The sequence below is a fragment of the Rutidosis leptorrhynchoides genome, chromosome 3 (genome assembly GCF_046630445.1).
Source record: "Rutidosis leptorrhynchoides isolate AG116_Rl617_1_P2 chromosome 3, CSIRO_AGI_Rlap_v1, whole genome shotgun sequence".
NCBI lineage: Eukaryota > Viridiplantae > Streptophyta > Magnoliopsida > Asterales > Asteraceae > Rutidosis > Rutidosis leptorrhynchoides.
In genome coordinates this window covers 120720595-120743680 of record NC_092335.1, presented here as the reverse complement: position 1 = coordinate 120743680, position 23086 = coordinate 120720595, and the positions used below count along the sequence as shown (strand labels likewise).

The following is a 23086-nucleotide window of genomic DNA, read 5'->3' as shown; positions in this document are numbered from 1 at the left end:
TGGAAAAGCTTAAATTTACTCCTTTAGAATCAACTGGAAACAACTACATGCCATGAGTTATAAAAGTAAAAATGCATCTTAAATCAATGGCCATTCTTGAAGCCATAAATGAAAACAACACTTGTTCTGAAAAAGAACAAGCAACGGCATGTTGCTTTATTCATCAACATATTGATGAATGCTTACAAAATAATTATGTGACTGTAGAAGATCCCCATGTTTTATGGGAAGGTCTCAAAAGCAGATTCAATAATCAAAGAGAAATTTTACTTCCAGCTGCTATGGAACAATGGAGAACATTAAGGTTCCAAGACTTTAAGAAAGTAAATGAATATAGCTCAGCTCTGTATAATACATGTTCACAACTTAAATTCTGTGGACATGAAATAAGTGATGCAGACATGATGGAGAAAACTTTCTCCACAATGAATGCTGCAAACATCACAGTGCAACGAAATTTGAGAATGCTAAAGTTCAAAACATATCCTGAACTTAATTCATATCTCTTAGTTGCAGAGCAAAATGATGAGCTATTAATGAAAAATCAGCAATCCCGTCCTACTGGTACACTTGCAATCCCTGAAGCAAATACTGCAAATAATTATAAACAGGGACAAGGACGCGGGCAAGGTCGTGGTTATAATAACCATCACCATCATCATGCCAAAAGCCATAACTATGGTAGAAACCATCCTTATGGTAATGGTCATGGGCGAGGACGTGGTCGTGGTCGTGGCTGTGGTGGTCAAAGAAATAATAATCCACGAAAATATAAATATCAACCACAAAACAAGCCCACTAAACAAGATGTTGAAGAAAATTCTTCTAAAAATTCTGAAGAATCTTGCTACAGATGTGGTAGAATGGGCCACTGGGCTAATACTTGCCGAACATCTAAACATCTTGTTAAGATGTATCAGGATTCGCTGAAAGATAAAGAAAGGGAAGTAAACTTTGTGGATAATGTCGATCCAATAGTCACTGAGAAACCATCTGATTTATATGAAGATTTCTTGAATGTTTAAGTTGTGTGTCTTTCGAAAAATAAATGATTTAATATCGTCTGTCTTTGTCATTATGTTTGCTAAATGTTTCAGTACTATCTATTTGCGTGTAAAATATTGTGTAATATTAATGTACTCACTATTTATTTCTTATATATGAAGTTCAATATGAATTTTGCTGGAATACAACATCAATCAAGTGGTGGAGATCTCTGTATAGCAGACAGTGGAACTACACACACTATACTTAAATCTGAAAAATATTTTATTGATCTAAAACCAACGGAAGGAACTATACATACAATATCAGGACCTGCTAACTTGATAAAAGGGATAGGAAAGGCAAATTTCATACTACCAAATGGTACAAAATTTTTAATAAATGATGCCTTATTTTCTCCCAAGTCAAGCAGAAATTTATTGAGTTTCTCCGACATATACCTTAACGGGTATGATTATCAGTAAGTGACAACAGAAAATGAGAAATATTTAAGTATCACTGACAAGAGTCATGTGATTGAAAAACTACCAAGACTTAGTTCTGGATTACATTATACGCATATAAATGTACCAGAAATACATATGGTAGTTAACGAAAAATATATTGATCCTGGTGTATTCAATTTATGGCATAACAGATTAGGCCATCCAGGATCAACAATGATGAAAAAGATTATTGAATGTACTCATGGACATCCACTAAAGGATAGAAAAATCCATCATGATACAATGGTTCCATGTACATCTTGCTCTCTTGGAAAATTGATAACTAGACCCTCACCACTTAAGGTTGAGAAAGAATCACCAATGTTTCTTGAAAGAATTCAAGGTGATATATGTGGACCAATTCATCCACCATGTGGACCATTTAGATATTTCATGGTTCTAATAGACGCATCTAGCAGATGGTCTCATGTTTGTCTGTTATCAAGCCGTAATGTGGCATTTGCAAAATTTCTTGCCCAAATTATTAAATTGAGAGCTCATTTTCCTGATTACACCATTAAAAGGGTGAGACTTGATAATGCTGGTGAATTTACATCTCAAGCATTTAATGACTATTGCATGTCTATAGGAATTGTTGTTGAACATTCTGTTGCTCATGTGCATACACAAAATGGTTTAGCCGAGTCATTGATTAAACGTTTACAGTTAATCGCTAGACCATTGATAATGAGAACAAAACTCCCTGTATCTATATGGGGTCATGCAATTTTACATGCTGCTGCATTGATTCGCATCAGACCAAGTGCAAGTCATAAATATTCCCCCCTACAACTTGCTTTTGGTCAAGAGCCAAATATTTCCCACCTTAGAACATTTGGTTGTGCAGTATATGTTCCAATTGCGCCACCACAACGTACAAAAATGGGTCCTCAAAGGAGGTTGGGAATATATGTTGGATATGAAACATCTTCAATATTAAGGTATATTGAACCTATGACAGGTGACGTTTTTACAGCACGTTTTGCTGATTGTCATTTTAATGAAACATTGTTCCCTAGATTAGGGGGAGAAATGAAAAATAAAGAAAATGATGTTTCATGGTGTGAACCTCAATTAAAGTATCTTGATCCTCGCACAAAAGAATGCGAGACAGAAGTTCAAAAGATAATGCATATACAAGAACTTGCAAATCAATTGCCTGATGCATTTACAGATACAAAAACGGTGACAAAATCATATATACCAGCAGTAAATACTCCAGCTCGAATTGAAATTCCAAAAGCTGGCAATAACGTCACTCGTGAATCTTTGCCACGTCAGAAACGTGGAAGACCAATTGGTTCAAAGGATAAAAATCCTTGAAAAAGAAAATCAGCTGATAATGAAGTAAAAGAAAGTGTTCAAGAAGAACCACAAATTAGTACTCCTACTGCAGAGGAGATTGATGATGTCAATACAGAAATTGCAATCAATTATGCATATTCAAAAATATTATAGAACCGAAATGAAATGAAAAATCTTGATGAGAAATTTTCATTTAATGTTGCATATGACATCATAAATAATGATGATGATCCAGAACCAACATCTATGGTTGAATGTCAAATTAGACATGATTGGGCTCAATGGAAAGAAGCAATACGAGCTGAATTAGAATCACTCAATAAAAGAAAAGTTTTCGGATCCATCATTCTCACTCCTAAAGATGTGAAACCTGTAGGATACAGATGGATTTTTTGTCCGAAAAAGAAATGAGAAAAATGAAGTTACAAGGTATAAAGCTAGACTTGTAGCTCAAGGTTTTTCTCAAAGACCGGGAATTGATTATGAAGAAACTTATTCCCCTGTTATGGATGCAATTACTTTTAGGTACTTAATCAGCCTGGCAGTTTCTAAAAATTTAGAAATGCATCTCATGGATGTTGTGACTGCTTACCTATATGGATCACTTGATAGTGATATATATATATGAAGATACCTGAAGGATTTAAGGTACCAGAAGCATCAAATGCAAAACCCAAAGAAATGTATTCGATTAAATTACAAAGATCTTTATATGGGTCAAAACAATCGGGACGTATGTGGTATAACCGATTAAGTGATTACTTGATAAGCAAAGGGTATACAAATAACCTTACTTGCCCTTGTGTTTTCATTAAGAAAACAACATCCGGATATGTGATCATAGCTGTTTATGTTGATGATCTTAACATCATAGGTACAAATAAAGAGATCTACGAAGCCATTCAACTTCTAAAGAAAGAATTTGAAATGAAAGATCTCAGAAAAACCAAGTATTGCCTTGGTTTACAAATTGAGCATATGCCTAATGGTTTACTTGTACATCAAACAACATATACTGAAAAGATTTTGAAACGTTTCAATATGGACAAGGCAAAATCATTAAGTACTCATATGGTTGTTAGATCACTCAATGTTGAAACTGATCCATTTCGTCTATGTGAAGATCATGAAGATATTCTTGGACCAGAAGTACCATATCTTAGTGCAATTGGAGCTCTTATGTATCTTACAAATTGTACAAGACCTGACATTTCTTTTGCAGTTAATTTGTTGGCAAGGTTCAGCTCTGCTCCTACCAAAAGACACTGGAATGGGATCAAACACATATTTCGATACCTTCGAGGAACTACAGATTTAGAATTATTTTATTCTAACGAATCAAAACAAGATTTGGTTGGTTATGCTGATGCAGGTAATTTATCTGATCCACATAAAGCTAAATCTCAAACTGGATATGTATTCCTAAATGGAGGTACTGCAATATCATGGCGTTCTCAAAAACAAACACTTGTTACTACATCATCAAATCATGCCGAAGTGATTGCATTACATGAAGCTACTCGGGAATGTTTTTGGTTGAGATCAATGACACAAATCATTACTGATTCTTGTGGACTAGAACGCGATAAAAGTCCAACAATTATCTATGAAGATAATGCAGCTTGCATAGCACAGATGAAAGAAGGATATATCAAAAGTGACCGAACCAAACACATACCTCCTAGATTCTTCTCATACACTCAAAATCTCATTAAGGACAACAAGATTGAAATGAGATATGTTCAATCCAGCAAAAACTCTGCTGATCTTTTCACGAAAGCACTTCCGACTGCTATTTTCAGAACACACGTTCATAACATTGGCATGAGACATGTTCAAAATATGTAACAACCGAAGCGATGTCTACTTGAGGGGGAGTCAACTCCATGCTGCACTCTTTTTCCCTTAGCTAAAGTTTTTCCCACTGGGTTTTCTTTAACAAGGTTTTTAACGAGGCAGTAACTTACAGTTGATCTTCAACAAACAAAATTGCTATCCAAGGGGGAGTGTTATAATATATATATATATATATATATATATATATATATATATATATATATATATATATATATATATATATATATATATATATATATATATATAATGGATAGTCAATTATTGATACACAAAAGTAATATTATTGTATTACCTAAACTTGTGATATTTTTGCTATAAATAGCCATGAATGCAAGCATTAAACTTGCACCATTTTCTCACACTTACAAAGTGTTTCTTTCTTTCTCTCCATTATCATCTTTGTTCTTACACTTCATTATTAGCATTCTTAATCAAGAATCAAACCACTAAAGGTAGTTATAAGCCTACTGAATTATAACATCAAGAATCAAACCACTAAAGGTAGTTATAAGCCTACTGAATTATAACATCAATAACAAAACTTTGATACAATTTTCGCTATTCTACAAAACTTTGAAGAAGTCTCTCTACTTTTAGGTAGCAATGTAGAAAGTTGTCTTAGCTAGCATAACATTAGAGCTGTATATAATGATTTCGACATTAGAGCCGTCCCTTAATTTTATATTGACTCCAAATCGGGCAGGCTTTTTGAAAGCACGTCCCCACCGTATTCACAGTCCAACTGACATCAATAGCGGAGCAATCGAAGATTGATTGAAAAGGCATGGCCCCCCCGCTACCTCCGTCTTGAGTCGTTTACCTACTCTTGTTTGTAACTTCACTGGATGTCAATATAATCTTCTTTGTGAATGAGATAGTTTTTATCTTCTCTTCTCTCACTATCTACATATTAAATCTTACCCTTAAATATTTTCTTCGACAAGATTAAGTAATTTTATTTTATTTTTTTTATTTTATTTTATTTTATTTTTCTTCTTGAAAGGCAAGTAATTTTGTTTTATAAAAAACTTTAAATACATTTTTTTATCTTTAGAAAATTTAATATTCCACAACATTCTGAACCATTTAGATATGGACAAGATAGATTAATTAAAATAATATTGATAAGAAAAAAAGTCTAACTTTACAAACGTTTTCCAATTTTAGTAGTGTTATAATTCAGTAGGCTTATAACTACCTTTAGTGGTTTGATTCTTGATGTTATAATTCAGTAGGCTTATAACTACCTTTAGTGGTTTGATTCTTGATTAAGAATGCTAATAATGAAGTGTAAGAGCAAAGATGATAATGGAGAGAAAGAAAGAAACACTTTGTAAGTGTGAGAAAATGGTGCAAGTTTAATGCTTGCATTCATGGCTATTTATAGCAAAAATATCACAAGTTTAGGTAATACAATAATATTACTTTTGTGTATCAATAATTGACTATCCATTTATATATATATTTATATATTATAACACTCCCCCTTGGATAGCAATTTTGTTTGTTGAAGATCAACTGTAAGTTACTGCCTCGTTAAAAACCTTGCTAAAGAAAACCCAGTGGGAAAAAAAACTTTAGCTAAGGGAAAAAGAGTGCAGCATGGAGTTGACTCCCCCTCAAGTAGACATCGCTTCAGTTGTTACATCTTTTGAACATGTCTCATATCAATGTTATGAACGTGTGTTCTGAAAATAGCAGTTGGAAGTGCTTTCGTGAAAAGATCAGCAGAGTTTTTGCTGGATTGAACATATCTCATTTCAATCTCGTTGTCCTTAATGAGATTTTGAGTGTATGAGAAGAATCTAGGAGGTATGTGTTTGGTTCGGTCACTTTTGATATACCCTTCTTTCATCTGTGCTATGCAAGCTGCATTATCTTCATAGATAATTATTGGACTTTTATCGTGTTCTAGTCCACAAGAATCAGTAATGATTTGTGTAATTGATCTCAACCAAAAACATTCCCGAGTAGCTTCATGTAATGCAATCACTTCGGCATGATTTGATGATGTAGCAACAAGTGTTTGTTTTTGAGAACGCCATGATATTGCAGTACCTCCATTTAGGAATACATATCCAGTTTGAGATTTAGCTTTATGTGGATCAGATAAATAACCTGCATCAGCATAACCAACCAAATCTTGTTTTGATTCGTTAGAATAAAATAATCCTAAATCAGTAGTTCCTCGAAGGTATCGAAATATGTGTTTGATCCCATTCCAGTGTCTTTTGGTAGGAGCAGAGCTGAACCTTGCCAACAAATTAACTGCAAAAGAAATGTCAGGTCTTGTACAATTTGTAAGATACATAAGAGCTCCAATTGCACTAAGATATGGTACTTCTGGTCCAAGAATATCTTCATGATCTTCACATGGACGAAATGGATCAGTTTCAACATTGAGTGATCTAGCAACCATAGGAGTACTTAATGGTTTTGCCTTGTCCATATTGAAATGTTTCAGAATCTTTTCAGTATATGTTGTTTGATGTACAAGTAAACCATTAGGCATATGCTCAATTTGTAAACCAAGGCAATACTTGGTTTTTCTGAGATCTTTCATTTCAAATTCTTTCTTTAGAAGTTGAATGGCTTCATGGATCTCTTTATTTATACCTATGATGTTAAGATCATCAACATAAACAGCTATGATCACATATCCGGATGTTGTTTTCTTAATGAAAACACAAGGACAAGTAAGGTTATTTGTATACCCTTTGCTTATCAAGTAATCACTTAATCGGTTATACCACATACGTCCCGATTGTTTTAACCCATATAAAGATCTTTGTAATTTAATTGAATACATTTCTTTGGGTTTTGCATTTGATTCTTCTGGTACCTTAAATCCTTCAGGTATCTTCATATATATATCACTATCAAGTGATCCATATAGATAAGCAGTCACAACATCCATGAGATGCATTTCTAAATTTTTAGAAACTGCCAGGCTGATTAAGTATCTAAAAGTAATTGCATCCATAACAGGGGAATAAGTTTCTTCATAATCAATTCCCGGTCTTTGAGAAAAACCTTGAGCTACAAGTCTAGCTTTATACCTTGTAACTTCATTTTTCTCATTTCTTTTTCGGACAAAAATCCATCTGTATCCTACAGGTTTCACATCTTTAGGAGTGAGAATGATGGATCCGAAAACTTTTCTTTTATTGAGTGATTCTAATTCAGCTCGTATTGCTTCTTTCCATTGAGCCCAATCATGTCTATTTTGACATTCAACCATAGATGTTGGTTCTGGATCATCATCATTATTCATGATGTCATATGCAACATTAAATGAAAATTTCTCATCAAGATTTTTCATTTCATTTCGGTTCCATAATATTTTTGAATGTGCATAATTGATTGCAATTTCTGTATTGACATCACCAATCTCCTCTGCAGTAGGAGTACTGATTTGTGGTTCTTCTTGAACACTTTCTTTTACCTTATTATCAGCTGATTTTCTTTTTCGAGGATTTTTATCTTTGGAACCAACTGGTCTCCCACATTTCAGACGTGGCATAGATTCTTGAGTGACTACATTATCAGTTTTCCGATTTGGAATCTCAACTCGAGCTGGAGTATTAACTGCTGGTATATATGATTTAGTCACCCTTTTTGTATCTGTGAATGCATCAGGCAATTGATTTGCAAGTTCTTGTATATGCATTATCTTTTGAACTTCTATCTCGCATTCTTTTGTGCGAGGATCAAGATAATTTAATTGAGGTTCACACCATGAAACATCATTTTCTTTATTTTTTATTTTTCTCCCTAATCTAGGAAACAATGTTTCATTAAAATGACAATCAGCAAAACGTGCTGTAAAAACATCACCTGTCATAGGTTCAATATACCTTATGATTGAAGATGTTTCATATCCAACATATATTCCCAACCTCCTTTGAGGACCCATTTTTGTACGTTGTGGTGGCGCAATTGGAACATATACTGCACAACCAAATGTTCTAAGGTGGGAAATATTTGGCTCTTGACCAAAAGCAAGTTGTAGGGGGGAATATTTATGACTTGCACTTGGTCTGATGCGAATCAATGCAGCAGCATGTAAAATTGAATGACCCCATATAGATACAGGGAGTTTTGTTCTCATTATCAATGGTCTAGTGATTAACTGTAAACGTTTAATCAGTGACTCGGCTAAACCATTTTGTGTATGCACATGAGCAACATAATGTTCAACAACAATTCCTATAGACATGCAATAGTCATTAAATGCTTGAGATGTAAACTCACCAGCATTATCAGGTCTCACCTTTTTAATAATGTAATCAGGAAAATGTGCTCTCAATTTAATAATTTCGGCAAGAAATTTTGCAAATGCCACATTACGGCTTGATAACAGACAAACATGAGACCATCTACTAGATGCGTCTATTAGGACCATGAAATATCTAAATGGTCCACCTGGTGGATGAATTGATCCACAAATATCACCTTGAATTCTTTCAAGAAACATTGGTGATTCTTTCTCAACCTTGAGTGGTGAGGGTCTAGTTATCAATTTTTCAAGAGAGCAAGATATACATGGAACCATTGTATCATGAAGGATTTTTCTATCCTTCAGTGGATGTCCATGTGTACATTCAATAATTTTTTTCATCATTGTTGATCCTGGATGGCCCAATCTGTTATGCCATAAATTAAATACACCAGGATCAATATACTTTTCTTTAATCACCATATGTGCTTCTGGTATATTTATATGTGTATAATGTAATCCAGAATTAAGTCTTGGCAGTTTTTCAATCACGTGATTCTTGTTAGTGATACTTAAATATTTCTCATTTCCTGCCGTTACTGACTGATAATCATATCCATTAAGGTATATGTCAGAAAAACTCAATAAATTTCTGCTTGACTTAGGAGAGAATAAGGTATTATTAATTAAAAATATTGTACCGTTTGGTAATATGAATTTTTCCTTTCCTATCCCTTCTATCAAGTTAGCAGCACCTGATATTGTATGTATAGTTCCTTCCGTTGGTTTCAAATCAATGAAATATTTTTCAGATTTAAGTATAGTGTGTGTAGTACCACTATCTGCTATACAGAGATCTCCACTACTTGAATGATGTTGTGTTCCAGCAGAATTCATATTAAACTTCATATATAAGAAACAAACAGTAAGTATATAAATATTACACAAAATGTTTATTACACACAAATAGATAAAACTGAAACATTTGACATATATAGAATTGAAACATCAAACATAGAACTGGAACATTTGATAAAACATATAGAACTGAAACATTTGAGAAAACATGATGACAAAGGTTAAATCATTTTATTTATAAAAGAAACATATTAATTTAATTCAAGAAATCTTCATATAAATCAGATGGTTGCTCAGTGACTGTTGGATCAATATTATCCACAAAATTTACTTCCTTTTCTTTACCTTTCAGCGAATCCTGATACATCTTAACAAGATGTTTAGATGTTCGACAAGTATTAGCCCAGTGGGCCATTCTACCACATCTGTAACAAGATTCTTCAGAATTTTTAGAAGAATTTTCTTCAACATCTTGTTTAGTGGGCTTGTTTTGTGGTTGATATTTATATTTTCGTGGATTATTATTTCTTTGACCACCACGGCCACGACCACGGCCACGTCCACGCCCATTCCCATTACCATAAGAATGGTTTCTACCATAGTTATGGCTTTTGGCATGATGATGGCGATGGTTATTATAACCACGACCTTGACCGCGTCCTTGTCCCTGTTTATAATTATTTGCAGTATTTGCTTCAGGGATTGCAAGTGTACCAGTAGGACGGGATTGCTGATTTTTCATTAATAGCTCATCATTTTGCTCTGCAACCAAGAGATATGAATTAAGTTCAGGATATGTGTTGAACTTTAGCATTCTCAAATTTCTTTGCACTGTGATGTTGGCAGCATTCATTGTGGAGAAAGTTTTCTCCAACATGTCTGCATCACTTATTTCATGTCCACAGAATTTAAGTTGTGAGACTGTATTATACAGAGCTGAGCTATATTCATTTACTTTCTTAAAGTCTTGGAACCTTAATGTTCTCCATTGATCCATAGCAGCTGGAAGTAAAATTTCTCTTTGATTATTGAATCTGCTTTTGAGACCTTCCCATAAAACATGGGGATCTTCTACAGTCACACAATTATTTTGTAAGCATTCATCAATATGTTGATGAATAAAGCAACATGCCGTTGCTTGTTCTTTTTCAGAACAAGTGTTGTTTTCATTTATGGTTTCAAGAATGCCCATTGATTTAAGATGCATTTTTACTTTTATAACCCATGGCATGTAGTTGTTTCCCGTTGATTCTAAAGGAGTAAATTTAAGCTTTTCCAGATTCGACATTTTCTATTATCAAAAATTAAAACAAACAACATGATAAATTAGAGTCAATTTATATTCATAAGTATATAAACATTAAACATAAATTTAATATAACATAATTGATAAGTAGGCGACAGTGTCGACCATATGTAAGCAATCATAAATAAATGTTATATAACATAAATGATAATTAGGTGACAGTGTCGACCATATAAATGTTAGATAATAGAAATATAAATGTTAGTAACATAAATGATAATTAGGCGACAGGCGACAGTGTCGACCATATATTATTCAGGTGGTATAACCGACCATATATCATTTAGATGGCAGAGCCAACCATAATTAGTATTAAGATTATTGTGCTGATAACGTGTTATAATTCAGTAGGCTTATAACTATCTTTAGTGGTTTGATTCTTGATGTTATAATTAAGTAGGCTTATAACTACCTTTAGTGGTTTGATTCTTGATTAAGAATGCTAATAATGAAGTGTAAGAGCAAAGATGATAATGGAGAGAAAGAAAGAAACACTTTGTAAGTGTGAGAAAATGGTGCAAGTTTAATGCTTGCATTCATGGCTATTTATAGCAAAAATATCACAAGTTTAGGTAATACAATAATATTACTTTTGTGTATCAATAATTGACTATCCATTTATATATATATTTATATATTATAACAAGTAGTCTTTTTTTGAGTTGAACTTCAACATTAGTAGACTTTAATAGCGTACCCGCATCTCCTTCATTTCATCATAAATCATAAGAATCATTTTTAACTATCGTACTCAACGATTTGTAACTACGAAGTGTTTTATTTGAGACGAATCCATAAGAGGAGATCGTTGAATAGTGTGAACAATAGGTTATGGAGTATTAGGTGTTTTTTGTTATTCAGTGTGGATATCTTACTGTGTCTTATGACCGTGTGGCCGATGTAGACGTTTTTACTGCACACATAAGATAAAATAATGTTTTATTCTGTCTGTAAACTCGCAGACTTAGAAATATGTTTTTAAGTGTGGCAGACAGTATTAAGTTATTATGCAGACATAAAAACAAACAGTCTTCATTATTTAACGTATAGACCTTTAGACCACATATTCTCTACAAACCCAGTCCGCAGATCTTCGGACAAAAACATCTTAAAAAACAAACAACACATTTATCTTCTATTTATAACGATTACATGGAAATCGTAGACACTTAATTAAACTCAACGAACTCAAGATCACAATCGAACTTATGCCAACATAATATATAGAGATATTTACTCACATAAACAAGTTAGGTTTTCTTTTTTTTAAATATAGACGCGTTGATCTCGCCGGAATGCAAAAAAGAACCGGCGCTCCCGGCAGTCAATTCAAATTCTTGGGTTTTGTGCACTTCTTCAACAACAATGGTAGCACGTGAAGTATAATCCATAGAAAACCAACTACAACAATGAATGATAGACTACTAGTGGTTAGAAAAAGCAAACAACCAACTGCATCTATGTATGTTTAAAAATGAAAAGGGGAATACCAAGTGGTCTCGCCGACGGAACCTTCATGGCATCATCACCAGCATAACTTGCCATTCATCACCACCATCATGATCATTATTGGAACCTTCATTTCCTTTTGTACACAACTATGTTTCCACCTATTGCCATTGTTAAAGATGAAGTGCAAGGAAATTGAGAATTTGAGTTTACCGTCGGGACCGCCGGATATTAATTCTATTCCGACGAATTCAGTGTTAAGAATTGAAAAGGTATCCTGACATGGTCTATGTTGGTAAATTTCTCTAATATGTATATTCTAATACTTCCCGGCATTTTTAACTGCGAAATTTTAATAATTCGAGATGATAGAGAATGATAAATACTAAAGAATAAATAAATAGTGTAACTTTTACCCTCGTATTTATTGCGCGAAGTAGACTGATATTTGTCAATATAGTCAAACTAGGTGGCTCATCCCATCGACAATCATAGTTATGAGAGGTTGGCTGTAATCAACGATAAAAGAAAGAAACAGGGAAAACGGAGTAGTGATATTTGTGATCGATCAGTTTCCACAAGAACGTTGCGATTAAATCTTTAAACATAGATACGAAGAAGTGTAATAAAATATACTTTGTAATATATATTTAAAAATAACATTATTATTGAATAATAAAACACTTATAATTAGAAAGAACGTAAGAACGAAGAATGGAGTTGGAGTTTGAGGGTTTACGTTCCGAGTGAAGTTACTTCTTCCTTATTCTTCATTTAATATTTCAATATTTCGTTCATTATCACCTTGTGTAGAAATAGAAATAATCATTGCGAAAAAATTGTAGATAGAAGAATTGACGAGTTTAGAATACAACGCTTCATGGCGGTCAACTAGGCATCAAGATTATACTCGATTTGTTACCACGTTGAACAATAAAATCCCATAATTTATTATATGTTATTGACACGGTAATTATAGACCAAATAGAAACTACAAATGAACCTTAAATTTACAAGTGGGTTGGACTTTATACAAACCCTAAATTAAACGCTAATCTATAGCTTGACAGATTTCTGGGTGATTTAATTTATGTGCTAAATTTTGGTGAAAAAGATGTTAGAGGTTTATCTACTTAAAAATTTTCAAATATCATTGGTTATGATGCTACCTCACAAGTCGTGTGGATAATTGACTAATTTATAGGACTATGTTAAATCGTCTTCCAGCTCGTCTCTAACTTAAGAATTTGTTCTCTAGTTTTATTTAAAGAAAAAGGAAATGAAGTAAAATAAAAATAAAGTGAATTGGTTTGTTCTCGAGTTTAATGTTAGAGAGAAAAGAAAGGAAGTGAATGCATTATTTAGTCAATAATTTTCTTCCAACTCTTCCTTTCAAATTGAAAGGATCGTCTTCGTTCCCATTTATTTTATTTCTTTTCTTTCTCAAATGATCTCCGGAACATTTACTTAAAACTGAATTCAAGTTACTATCTTTAGAATATCCTAACCAATGTCATATTTGTCTTACAAGTTGTCTTTATAAATTTACCGATGGTAGCGAATTTACTCCTGTTTTTTTAGGACGAATCCACAGAAAGACGAAGAGACGGAGGAAAATGAGCTCAATTTTGGTTTCCTTTCTTCGTGAGCTTTGTTCAAAGCTGGTTAACTTTTATGTAAATTTTGCAACACTTAAAAGTTTAGGGACTGTTGTCGTAAAATCTATTCACCAACGATTGTTACCGGTTAATTTATGAAATTAACAGTCATTACGTCATTTACCGATTAAAATGGTGGGAACCACCATGTTCACGGCGGATTACGGTTGTTTCCACCATGTTTATACTGAATCCGTACGTTTACAAAAGGTAAATATTTCTCCTCCACTAATTTTCCTTCGGCTAGCTTTACGTTTCGTAGCCCTAGTACAAACAACAATTTTATTTTAAAATATTATTAACCGCTAATTATTATTCATAAGATCCAAAAATCAGAAGTAATGGTCAGAAATCAGCCACATGATTCCAACTCATATATCTATCAATATCAATCGATCGTCCTATTAGGTTTAACTCAATTTCAGTTGCAATTGATCAGCACTCTTCAATACATTCCGTTAATTTTATGTCTATACGATTATATATTTATATCGCTTTCTGTAATATTAACAATTGTTAGCATTTATTCGTTTTACGTTTTATTCATAGGTCCCACACACATTTTAATTTTCCATTTCACTTCAATAATATCATGTTTGTGAGGTTTAATTTTGGTCCTGATTTGGTTGCTTACAAACCTAGGGTTTCTATGATTCACATGCTACCAACTGTTTAGTGGTTGTTGTACTATATGACATTTTATGGTTAATACTTCCAAATTTCAAAACAACTTTTGAAGTTTCTGTGAGTTGAACTTACTACCTAAACTTCAATGCAAGTTACAACTGTTTATAAGTTATTATAAAGTTGTATCCAGTTGTGATACAAGATATAAGGATATTAAGTCATGTTTGTAGAAGCTACAGCTTCGTTTGTGAATTTATCACCATGTTTTGGTTTGAAATCAGGTTATAAGCATAAGTTTTCTCGAGTTTCGGTTAAGTGTATTGGAACAGCACCAGATTCATCTGTTCTCGAGTCTGAGTATCCGGTTAAAGTTAATGGAGTGTCTTTGAATGATAGAGTTGAGTCTTTGAAAGATGTTGAAAGGATTGGTTCTTATAAGAGTAGAGTGAAAGAGGAGAAATTGGAGCCTTTATGGGATGATGGGTATGGGACTCAGAGTGTGAAAGATTATCTTGATTTAGCGAAGGATATAATTAAACGTGACGATGGACCCCCAAGGTGGTTTTGCCCCGTGGTTGCGGATGGGAATGATAGTCCTTTACCCGATTCACCGGTTCTTCTTTTTTTGCCTGGTACTTTCATTTTCTTGATATGTTTAGGTTTGTTTTTAAAGCATGCTATTTAAACAGAGTTCGCTTAACAAGTAGTTTGATAGTTTGATGTATTGCTTTTGTAAAAATGTAAACACTTTGATGCTCTACATGTGTGCGCTATCCAACTTTTATTAGTTGAATATCCATACCCGTGTCTGAACATTCATTTATCTATGTGCTTCCTAGGTTCAAGAATATTACTTATGGGCATCAGCAGTTGGTAATTAATTGGAAACTAATCAATGCACAGAAAAACACAACATTACTTATATGAAAAAGGAGTGCAGAAATGTAACATCTGTTTGGGACACATTAAAACACAATTGAGTAATATCTTTTAGGTATATGTTGTTTGTTCTTAAGGTGGGTTTGTAGGGTGATGGATTGTTCTTAATTATCTTATTAAAATTTTTCAATTCAATTATGTATTTATGTCCTTGCTTTCTTTCTTTCTGGAATGTAATGTATGACCGTACATACTTGAACTTACATATATGTTGAAGACAAACATTCAAATATTTGTGTGCTCGTAATCGCACTTCTGATTTATTTAGAATTGGTGATTTCATGTAGGGATGGATGGTCTTGGCTTGGGCCTCATTTTGCACCAAAAGTCTCTTAGAAAGTGAGTGGAATCTTTCTTATTGTTATATGGTACTAATTATCATTTAAGACATTTTTATTTACTCATCTCTTATGTTTAATAATGAGATATTCTGATGGAAGGGTTTTTGAAGTTCGATGCATGCATATCCCTGTTTATGACCGAACGCCATTTGAAGGTGAAGCTCTTACCTTTCTTGTGTATATGAATATATATTGTCAGTCTTCCCATTTTAGCAAGACAATATAATTGATTTCTTTAGTTTTTTGGTTATGGTACTTGTTGTGAATAAAGTTTTCAAATGTCATCCTTACTATCATTATATCAGCGTATATGCATCAAAAAGGGGAAAAAAAAAAACACACCCTTAACTCGAAAATAAATCTAACAAATGTTTTGAGACAATAGTTTAATTATATCATTACTTTGTATATGAAGATTTGGTGACATTTGTGGAGGAAACTTTGAGGTTTGAGCATGCTTTATGTCCAAGTAGGCCAATATATCTGGTTGGAGATTCTTTTGGAGGATGTTTAGCTCTGGCTGTTGCCGCACGTAATCCGACTATTGATTTAGTAGTTATACTGTCAAATCCAGGTTAGTTTCAAACACATCCTATTTTTAGCTATCCATAAATGTTTCAAGTAACAACCTATTATAATCATCTGTTTCAGCTACATCATTTGACAAGACACAGCTGCAGCCTATACTTCCTGTCTTAGAATTGATGCCTGATTCACTTACTGTGGCTATCCCTTATCTTCTTAGCACTGTAATGGGTATATAATCTGTTTCTGTTAGATGCTTCAGTTAATCCTTAATACTCCGTCTATTATAAATTCTGTAGACTTTTAACTCCCGAATCGTGAATGTACTTGTAACTAGAAACGTTGTCAGAAAAGATGACATCTTGTTATTTTTATGATCTATGTCCTCGTCTTGTTCAATGTTGTTAATTACCATATGCATCACCACTAGTGTCATCGTCATCATTATCATTTCTTGTTCTCTTATCAGGTGATCCTATAAAGATGGCGATGGTTGATACTGAAAGCTCACGTGTTCCAAATCTTGAGAAATTAGCTGAAAATCTTACTTCTTTGCTTCCCCGTCTTTCGGTATGAACTTTCTGATAGCTATCTCTTTGTCGTCTCACAAAACCTTACGCAAAATAATATATTTGTTCAACTTGAACCACTTTCGGATTTTATTTCTAATTTCGAATGCTAAACCTACAACATATCCCACATATCATGTACATCTACACATATTATACATATACCGCATCAACTGAGACTTGAACCCACAACTTGTTAATGGTCTTTTAATGGTCTGTTAATGCCAGGGACTGTCTGATATTATTCCAAAAGCCACACTTAGCTGGAAATTGAAGTTGCTTAAGTCTGCTGCTGCATATACTAATTCTCGTCTACATGCTGTTAAAGCTGAAGTGCTACTCCTTGTAAGGTTAGTTTCATTAAGGGCGATTATTAACTTATGAAATGCAAGTATTGTATGCTGTTAATGCTAACATTAATCTTGACCCTGGCATACGTTCTATATTTTTTCTTTGAACAGCTGGAGAATTTTATTGATAACTCACTCCCCCTAGTAAGGCACTAGGGGAGGAGGCTCAACGATTACAAAGGCTTAACAAGCCAAGTATTCCAATTTAGACTATTTTTGATTCTACTACACAACCATTTAAAAGAAAAAAAATCTAATAGAATCGAACAAGATTTCTTTTTTTTATTCCGGGAGGACCGAAAAGCACATTATTCCTGTATCTCCAAATGTGCCAAATAAGCGAGGCAACGATAACACATAAAGAGGCCCTTGAAATAACCGAAAGGTGGTAGCCCTCAATCCATGAAAAGCAAGAAAACCAAGAGTCAAAGACGGGAATGTCTAAGGCCACCCAAATCCTAACTTTCCGCCATAAATCACTTGCGATATTACATTCAAAGAAGACGTGATCACAAGATCCAATTCGCCCATTACAACAAGGACACCTAATATCTTCGATCTCCATACCACGTTTCGAGAAATTAAGTCTAGTCGGAAGCCTATCCCACGCCAAACGCCACAATAGAATATTAACTTTTCTAGGAATAAACTTCCACCATTTCGTTGAGAAATCCGAAGAAGGAAGAGTACCTTCGTCCAAAAATCTTCGAGTATCACTAACATGATAACCCCTATCAGTAGCAATAGTCCACTCCCATCTATCTTGTTCGTCTTGTAAAACAATATCACAAACAGCATCATTTAATTGTTGGACCATAGACACATTCCTCGGCCCAATGTTGGCCCTCGACCAATTCCACCTCCACGTATTGTTCACAAGCCGATCCGATAACAAACAGTTAGGATTCACGTCAAGATGCATTAACAGATTGAACTGATTACCAAGATTTCCATTTCCTCTCCAATTGTCTTTTCAAAATCGGATAGAATGACCATTGCCAACTTTGACTGGAGAACATTAGATGGTAAATAACCCATCCCTCTTTAGTTTGCCAAAAAGCTTGACAATAGTCGGCCAGACACTTGAATCATGAACGACGCCATCTATAGTCTATACTACCATCCACTCCATAAATCATGCGAATAACCGAGGCCCATTTTGATTCAGGATAATCAACAAAACGCCATATCCATCTAATAAGTAACGAATAGTTAAACGCCCGAATACTACCGATATCAAGGCCACCCGATTCCTTAGATGCCAAAACTTGGTCCCAACGAATCCAATGCATTTTACGACTATCACCCGAGCTTCCCCAGAAAAAAGAGGCTTGAATATTCTCAATCTCATTAATAATGGATTCCGGACACTTAAAAAGTGATAAATAATAAATCCCCATCGAGCCCAAGACGGACTTGACCAATGTAGCACGACCGCCAATGGAAATTAATTTAGCTTGTCAACCCGATAATTTTTTATGCAAACGACCCGTGAAATCCTTCCAATGCGCAAGACGGCCCATCGAGACACCCATAGATAGCCTTAAATAAATAAACGGAACCGTACCTTTGGAACAATTAGCCACCGAAACCATATCGTTGTGTTCAATCTCCCCGACACCTATGCCATATATAGCCGATTTGGCGATATTAATGGCTAGGCCCGAATGCAAGTGAAAAACATCCAAAATTTGTAACATTGCCTCCAGGTTATTTCTTCTCCAACTTGAAACGAATATCGCGTCATCTGCGTAAAATAAATGAGATAAAGTAATAGAGGGATTACCAACCGAAGCACCACTCAAAGCGCCCGCTCTAATCTTCTCTTTAATGCAGAGATGAATACCTTCCATGACAATCAAAAACAAAAAAGGGACTAATCGGGTCCCCTTGTCGTAAACCTCTCCGAATAGCAAATTCTTTCGTAGGACTACCATTAACTAAAAATGGCATACGTTCTATATTTGTATAAATAGTGAAGTTAGGAATTATAGAACTATTTTGATATTTGTTTCTTGTGGGATGAGAGGTATTTACATCATCTAATTATAGAAATGGCATACGTTCTATATTTATAAAAATGGCATACGTTCTATATTTGTATAAATAGTGAAGTTGGGAATTATAGAACTATTTTGATGTTTGTTTCTTGTGGGATGAGAGGTATTTACATCATCCAATCTTGAAGTACTTTTACATCATCCAAATTTTGAAGTACTTTTCCTATTCGTAGTAAATAGTTTCGGGTGCGCTATGCCTCGAACAATATCTCTATCTTCTCTGTGTAATGCTCCATAGTTTTTGGATCTCTTGAGTTAGTTTCTAATGAATTCGTGTGAAATTTAAGGATGCACATGTCTGTTGCCGTAAAGAAGAAAACATGTGTCCCGTGTCTATGTTTAAATGTTTACATTTTTTTTTTTTTTGTTATTTTAGTGGTAAGGATAACATGCTTCCAAGTAGTGATGAAGCTCAAAGGCTCTCAAGATCATTGCAAAACTGCAAAGTCTGTTACTTTAAAGATAACGGCCACACTCTATTACTGGTAATTTTAACACTTTTTCCTGTATCAGTTTTCCCCCCTAGGTTTCGGCATATATTGCTGCCATTATTCTTCAAAGCTTATTCTTGAAAGTGCCTTTTTTATGTTTCGGGGCACAAATTTTACTTAAGAAATAATTGTGCCGTTGGTCCCTCCATTTTACTTAATATAAAATGTGTTATGCTCTTTCAGGAAGATGGTGTTAACTTGTTAACGATAATCAAAGGCAAGCTTAAGTATAGACGATCATGGAAACATGATTTTGTAAAGGACTACGTGCCTCCTAGCATGTCAGAGTATAAAAGTGCCGTTGACAGCCATGGGTAATGCTACATGCATGTGATTAAAATTTATAGCTTTATGCAATTTTTTTCTATATATGATGAATTTACCGACTATTAATAATGGCATTCAGGTGGCTCCAGTTTGCTACCAGTCCAGTAATGTTTTCAACTTTAGAAGATGGGAAAATAGTAAGAGGCCTATCTGGCGTTCCAGATGATGGTCCAGTGTTATTAGTTGGTTATCACATGTTACTGGGACTTGAACTTGTGCCACTCGTTTTGGAATTTTTAAGAGAGAAAAATGTCATAGTTCGAGGCATAGCGCACCCGGAACTATTTACTATGAATTCTGCAAACGGGCTTCAAGAATTTTCATATTTTGATTTGATGAAAGTTTTTGGCGCCCTTCCTGTTACCCCGAGTAACCTTTTCAAGCTGTTCTCATCAAAATCTTTTGCGCTACTTTATCCTGGCGGTGCACGCGAGGCTCTTCATCGTAAGGTTTGTATTAAAAATTTTCAATTTTTGGAGTTAATTTTTTTTTTCTGTTACAATATCATCTATTTTGGGTTTCAAAGTTTAGCCCAAAATTACTAATGTACCCCTTGGTTTGGATTGAAGGGAGTATAATACTGTGCACATAATAAAATGAAAATTCAAGACTTTTTTATTGTGATCATTTTCTCATGTGATTATTTACGACTTCTATTTTATTTTATTTTAATATTTTTTTTTTTTTTTTTGCATTTACCAGGGTGAAGAGTACAAGTTGTTTTGGCCTGATCAACCAGAATTTGTAAGAATGGCGGCAAAGTTTGGTGCTACTATCGTACCATTTGGAGCCGTTGGAGAAGATGATGTCGCTGAGGTAAGCAGTAAGATATAAGTGTATATAGCTAAAAATACAATCCATATAGAGACGGTAACATATAATCTGTTACAAACCTTTTTTTTTTTTGAGACCCATGTGTTAAGCATTGTGTTCTTGATGGTTATTGGTTCTTGCAGTTGGTTCTTGACTATGACGACATAATGAAAATTCCCGTGCTAAACGATTATGTAAAGAAACAGAATGAAGAGGGCATTAGATTAAGGTAAATTGTTTACAAACTGCATTCATCATCTTTAATCAATTGGACTTATTGCAAATTTTAATTCAATCTGATTCTGTTACTTATATTGCTTACAGGACTGATATGGAGGGTGAAGTTGCTAACCAGGATTTTTACCCTCCTGGGCTTCTGCCAAAGCTACCGGGCCGATTCTATTATTTATTTGGGAAGCCCATAAGAACTAAGGGACGCGAAAAGATGTTGAAAGATAGAGAAAACGCTAAAGAGTTGTACATGGAAATCAAAACCGAAGTAGAACAGAGTATGGCGTATTTGATTAAGAAACGAGAGGAGGATCCTTATCGTCGAATTGTTGATAGGGTTATTAACCAACCGGTTTCGACCCCATTGCACCAAGTTCCAACTTTTGAACCTTAGGACTGTACATTTCAATTAAATAGGCATCATGAATTCATGATCATGATAACAGATAAATAATGATGAAATTGATGTAAATCTCCAAAACTGGAAAATACACAAGTTGATATGTAAGCTATGCCTCAACATTTTTCTTGAAAGTATATACATATGTTAGACTAATTGGTTAATTGGTTTGCGTCCTTATATCTTTACAAGAGGTCAAAGGTTCAAATTTCATCAGCCGGGCATCTTGAGGGGCGAGCGAAGGAGTTGGAAACGACACGTGATAAACTGGTTATGTTACATATTTATGAGTAAAATTAAATTACTTGCACATTTCAGATAAATGGAATAGTAATAATCTCATTTATTTACTCAGGGTACAAAAGTTGCATTGAGCTTCAAGGTTGGGTTGTAATGGGCTTTTTGTATCTTTGCGTTTCAGTTTTTAAACCCTTGCCTACTCCAAAAATCTATCTATTACATATTATAAATCGTGAACATAAATTCTATGTGGCACTCCTTAATTACTCCTTAATCTAAAATGCTGAGGTGTAATATCCTTGATTAATTACAATTAACACTAATTAATCAAACCAAAATACGTGGACTACATATTATAAATCGTGAACATAAATCCTATGTGGTACTCCTTAATCACTCTTTAATCTAAAATGCTGAGGTGTAATATCCTTGATTAATAACAATCAACACTAATTAATCAAACCAAAATACGTGGACATGCTAAAGGGAAATTCACGCAGAACAATTTTCGACGTCTTTCAACCCTAATTCATCTGCTACAATACTCAATTACATTCTCTCTATCCAATTTCTAAAGCCTAAACCAAGCCCAACTACAGATGTTTAAATCATCGGCGTTACATCCATCGTCTATATCAGATGATGATGTAGATAACCTAATTCTTTTGATTTTTGCATATCAACTGTTACATATTATAAGTCGTGAACATAAATCCTATGTGGCACTCCTTAATTACTCCTTAATCTAAAATGCTGAGGTGTAATATCCTTGATTAATTACAATTAACACTAATTAATCAAACTAAAATACGTGGACTACATATTATAAATCGTGAACATAAATCTTATGTGACACTCCTTAATCTAAAATGCCGAGGTGTAATATCCTTGATTAATTACAATTAACACTAATTAATCAAACCAAAATACGTGGACATGCTAAAGGGAAATTCACGCAGAACAATTTTCGACGTCTTTCAACCCTAATTCATCTGCTACAATACTCAATTACATTCTCTCTATCCAATTTC

At 34.0% G+C, this 23086-nt stretch overlaps 1 protein-coding gene across 2 annotated transcripts; it reads left to right on the top strand.

Moving 5' to 3' along the window:
• Positions 1-14635: 14635 nt before the first annotated feature.
• Positions 14636-21952, top strand: LOC139896739 (phytyl ester synthase 1, chloroplastic-like). 2 transcript variants are annotated; one of them, XM_071879379.1, is made up of 13 exons: positions 14636-15401; positions 15996-16047; positions 16134-16204; positions 16465-16623; positions 16701-16805; positions 17044-17144; positions 17372-17493; positions 19930-20038; positions 20228-20358; positions 20451-20820; positions 21074-21187; positions 21328-21413; positions 21509-21952. In XM_071879379.1, the coding sequence occupies exons 1-13, from the start codon at positions 14990-14992 to the stop codon at positions 21807-21809; spliced, it is 2133 nt and encodes a 710-aa protein (XP_071735480.1). In that variant the 5' UTR covers positions 14636-14989; the 3' UTR covers positions 21810-21952. The 2 variants fall into 2 exon arrangements, with proteins under 2 accessions (XP_071735480.1, XP_071735481.1); XM_071879380.1 differs by having other exon boundaries at positions 14639-15401; positions 16149-16204.
• The last annotated feature ends 1134 nt before the right edge of the window (positions 21953-23086 follow it).

What these genes read in the sequence shown, in the direction of transcription:
- LOC139896739 (XM_071879379.1), top strand. Translation starts at nt 14,990, where the DNA reads ATGTTTGTAGAAGCTACAGCTTCGTTTGTGAATTTATCACCATGTTTT. An exon ending in ACGGCCACACTCTATTACTG is followed by an intron (nt 20,039 to 20,227) that starts GTAATTTTAACA and finishes ATGCTCTTTCAG; the next exon opens with GAAGATGGTGTTAACTTGTT. An exon ending in GCGAGGCTCTTCATCGTAAG is followed by an intron (nt 20,821 to 21,073) that starts GTTTGTATTAAA and finishes TGCATTTACCAG; the next exon opens with GGTGAAGAGTACAAGTTGTT.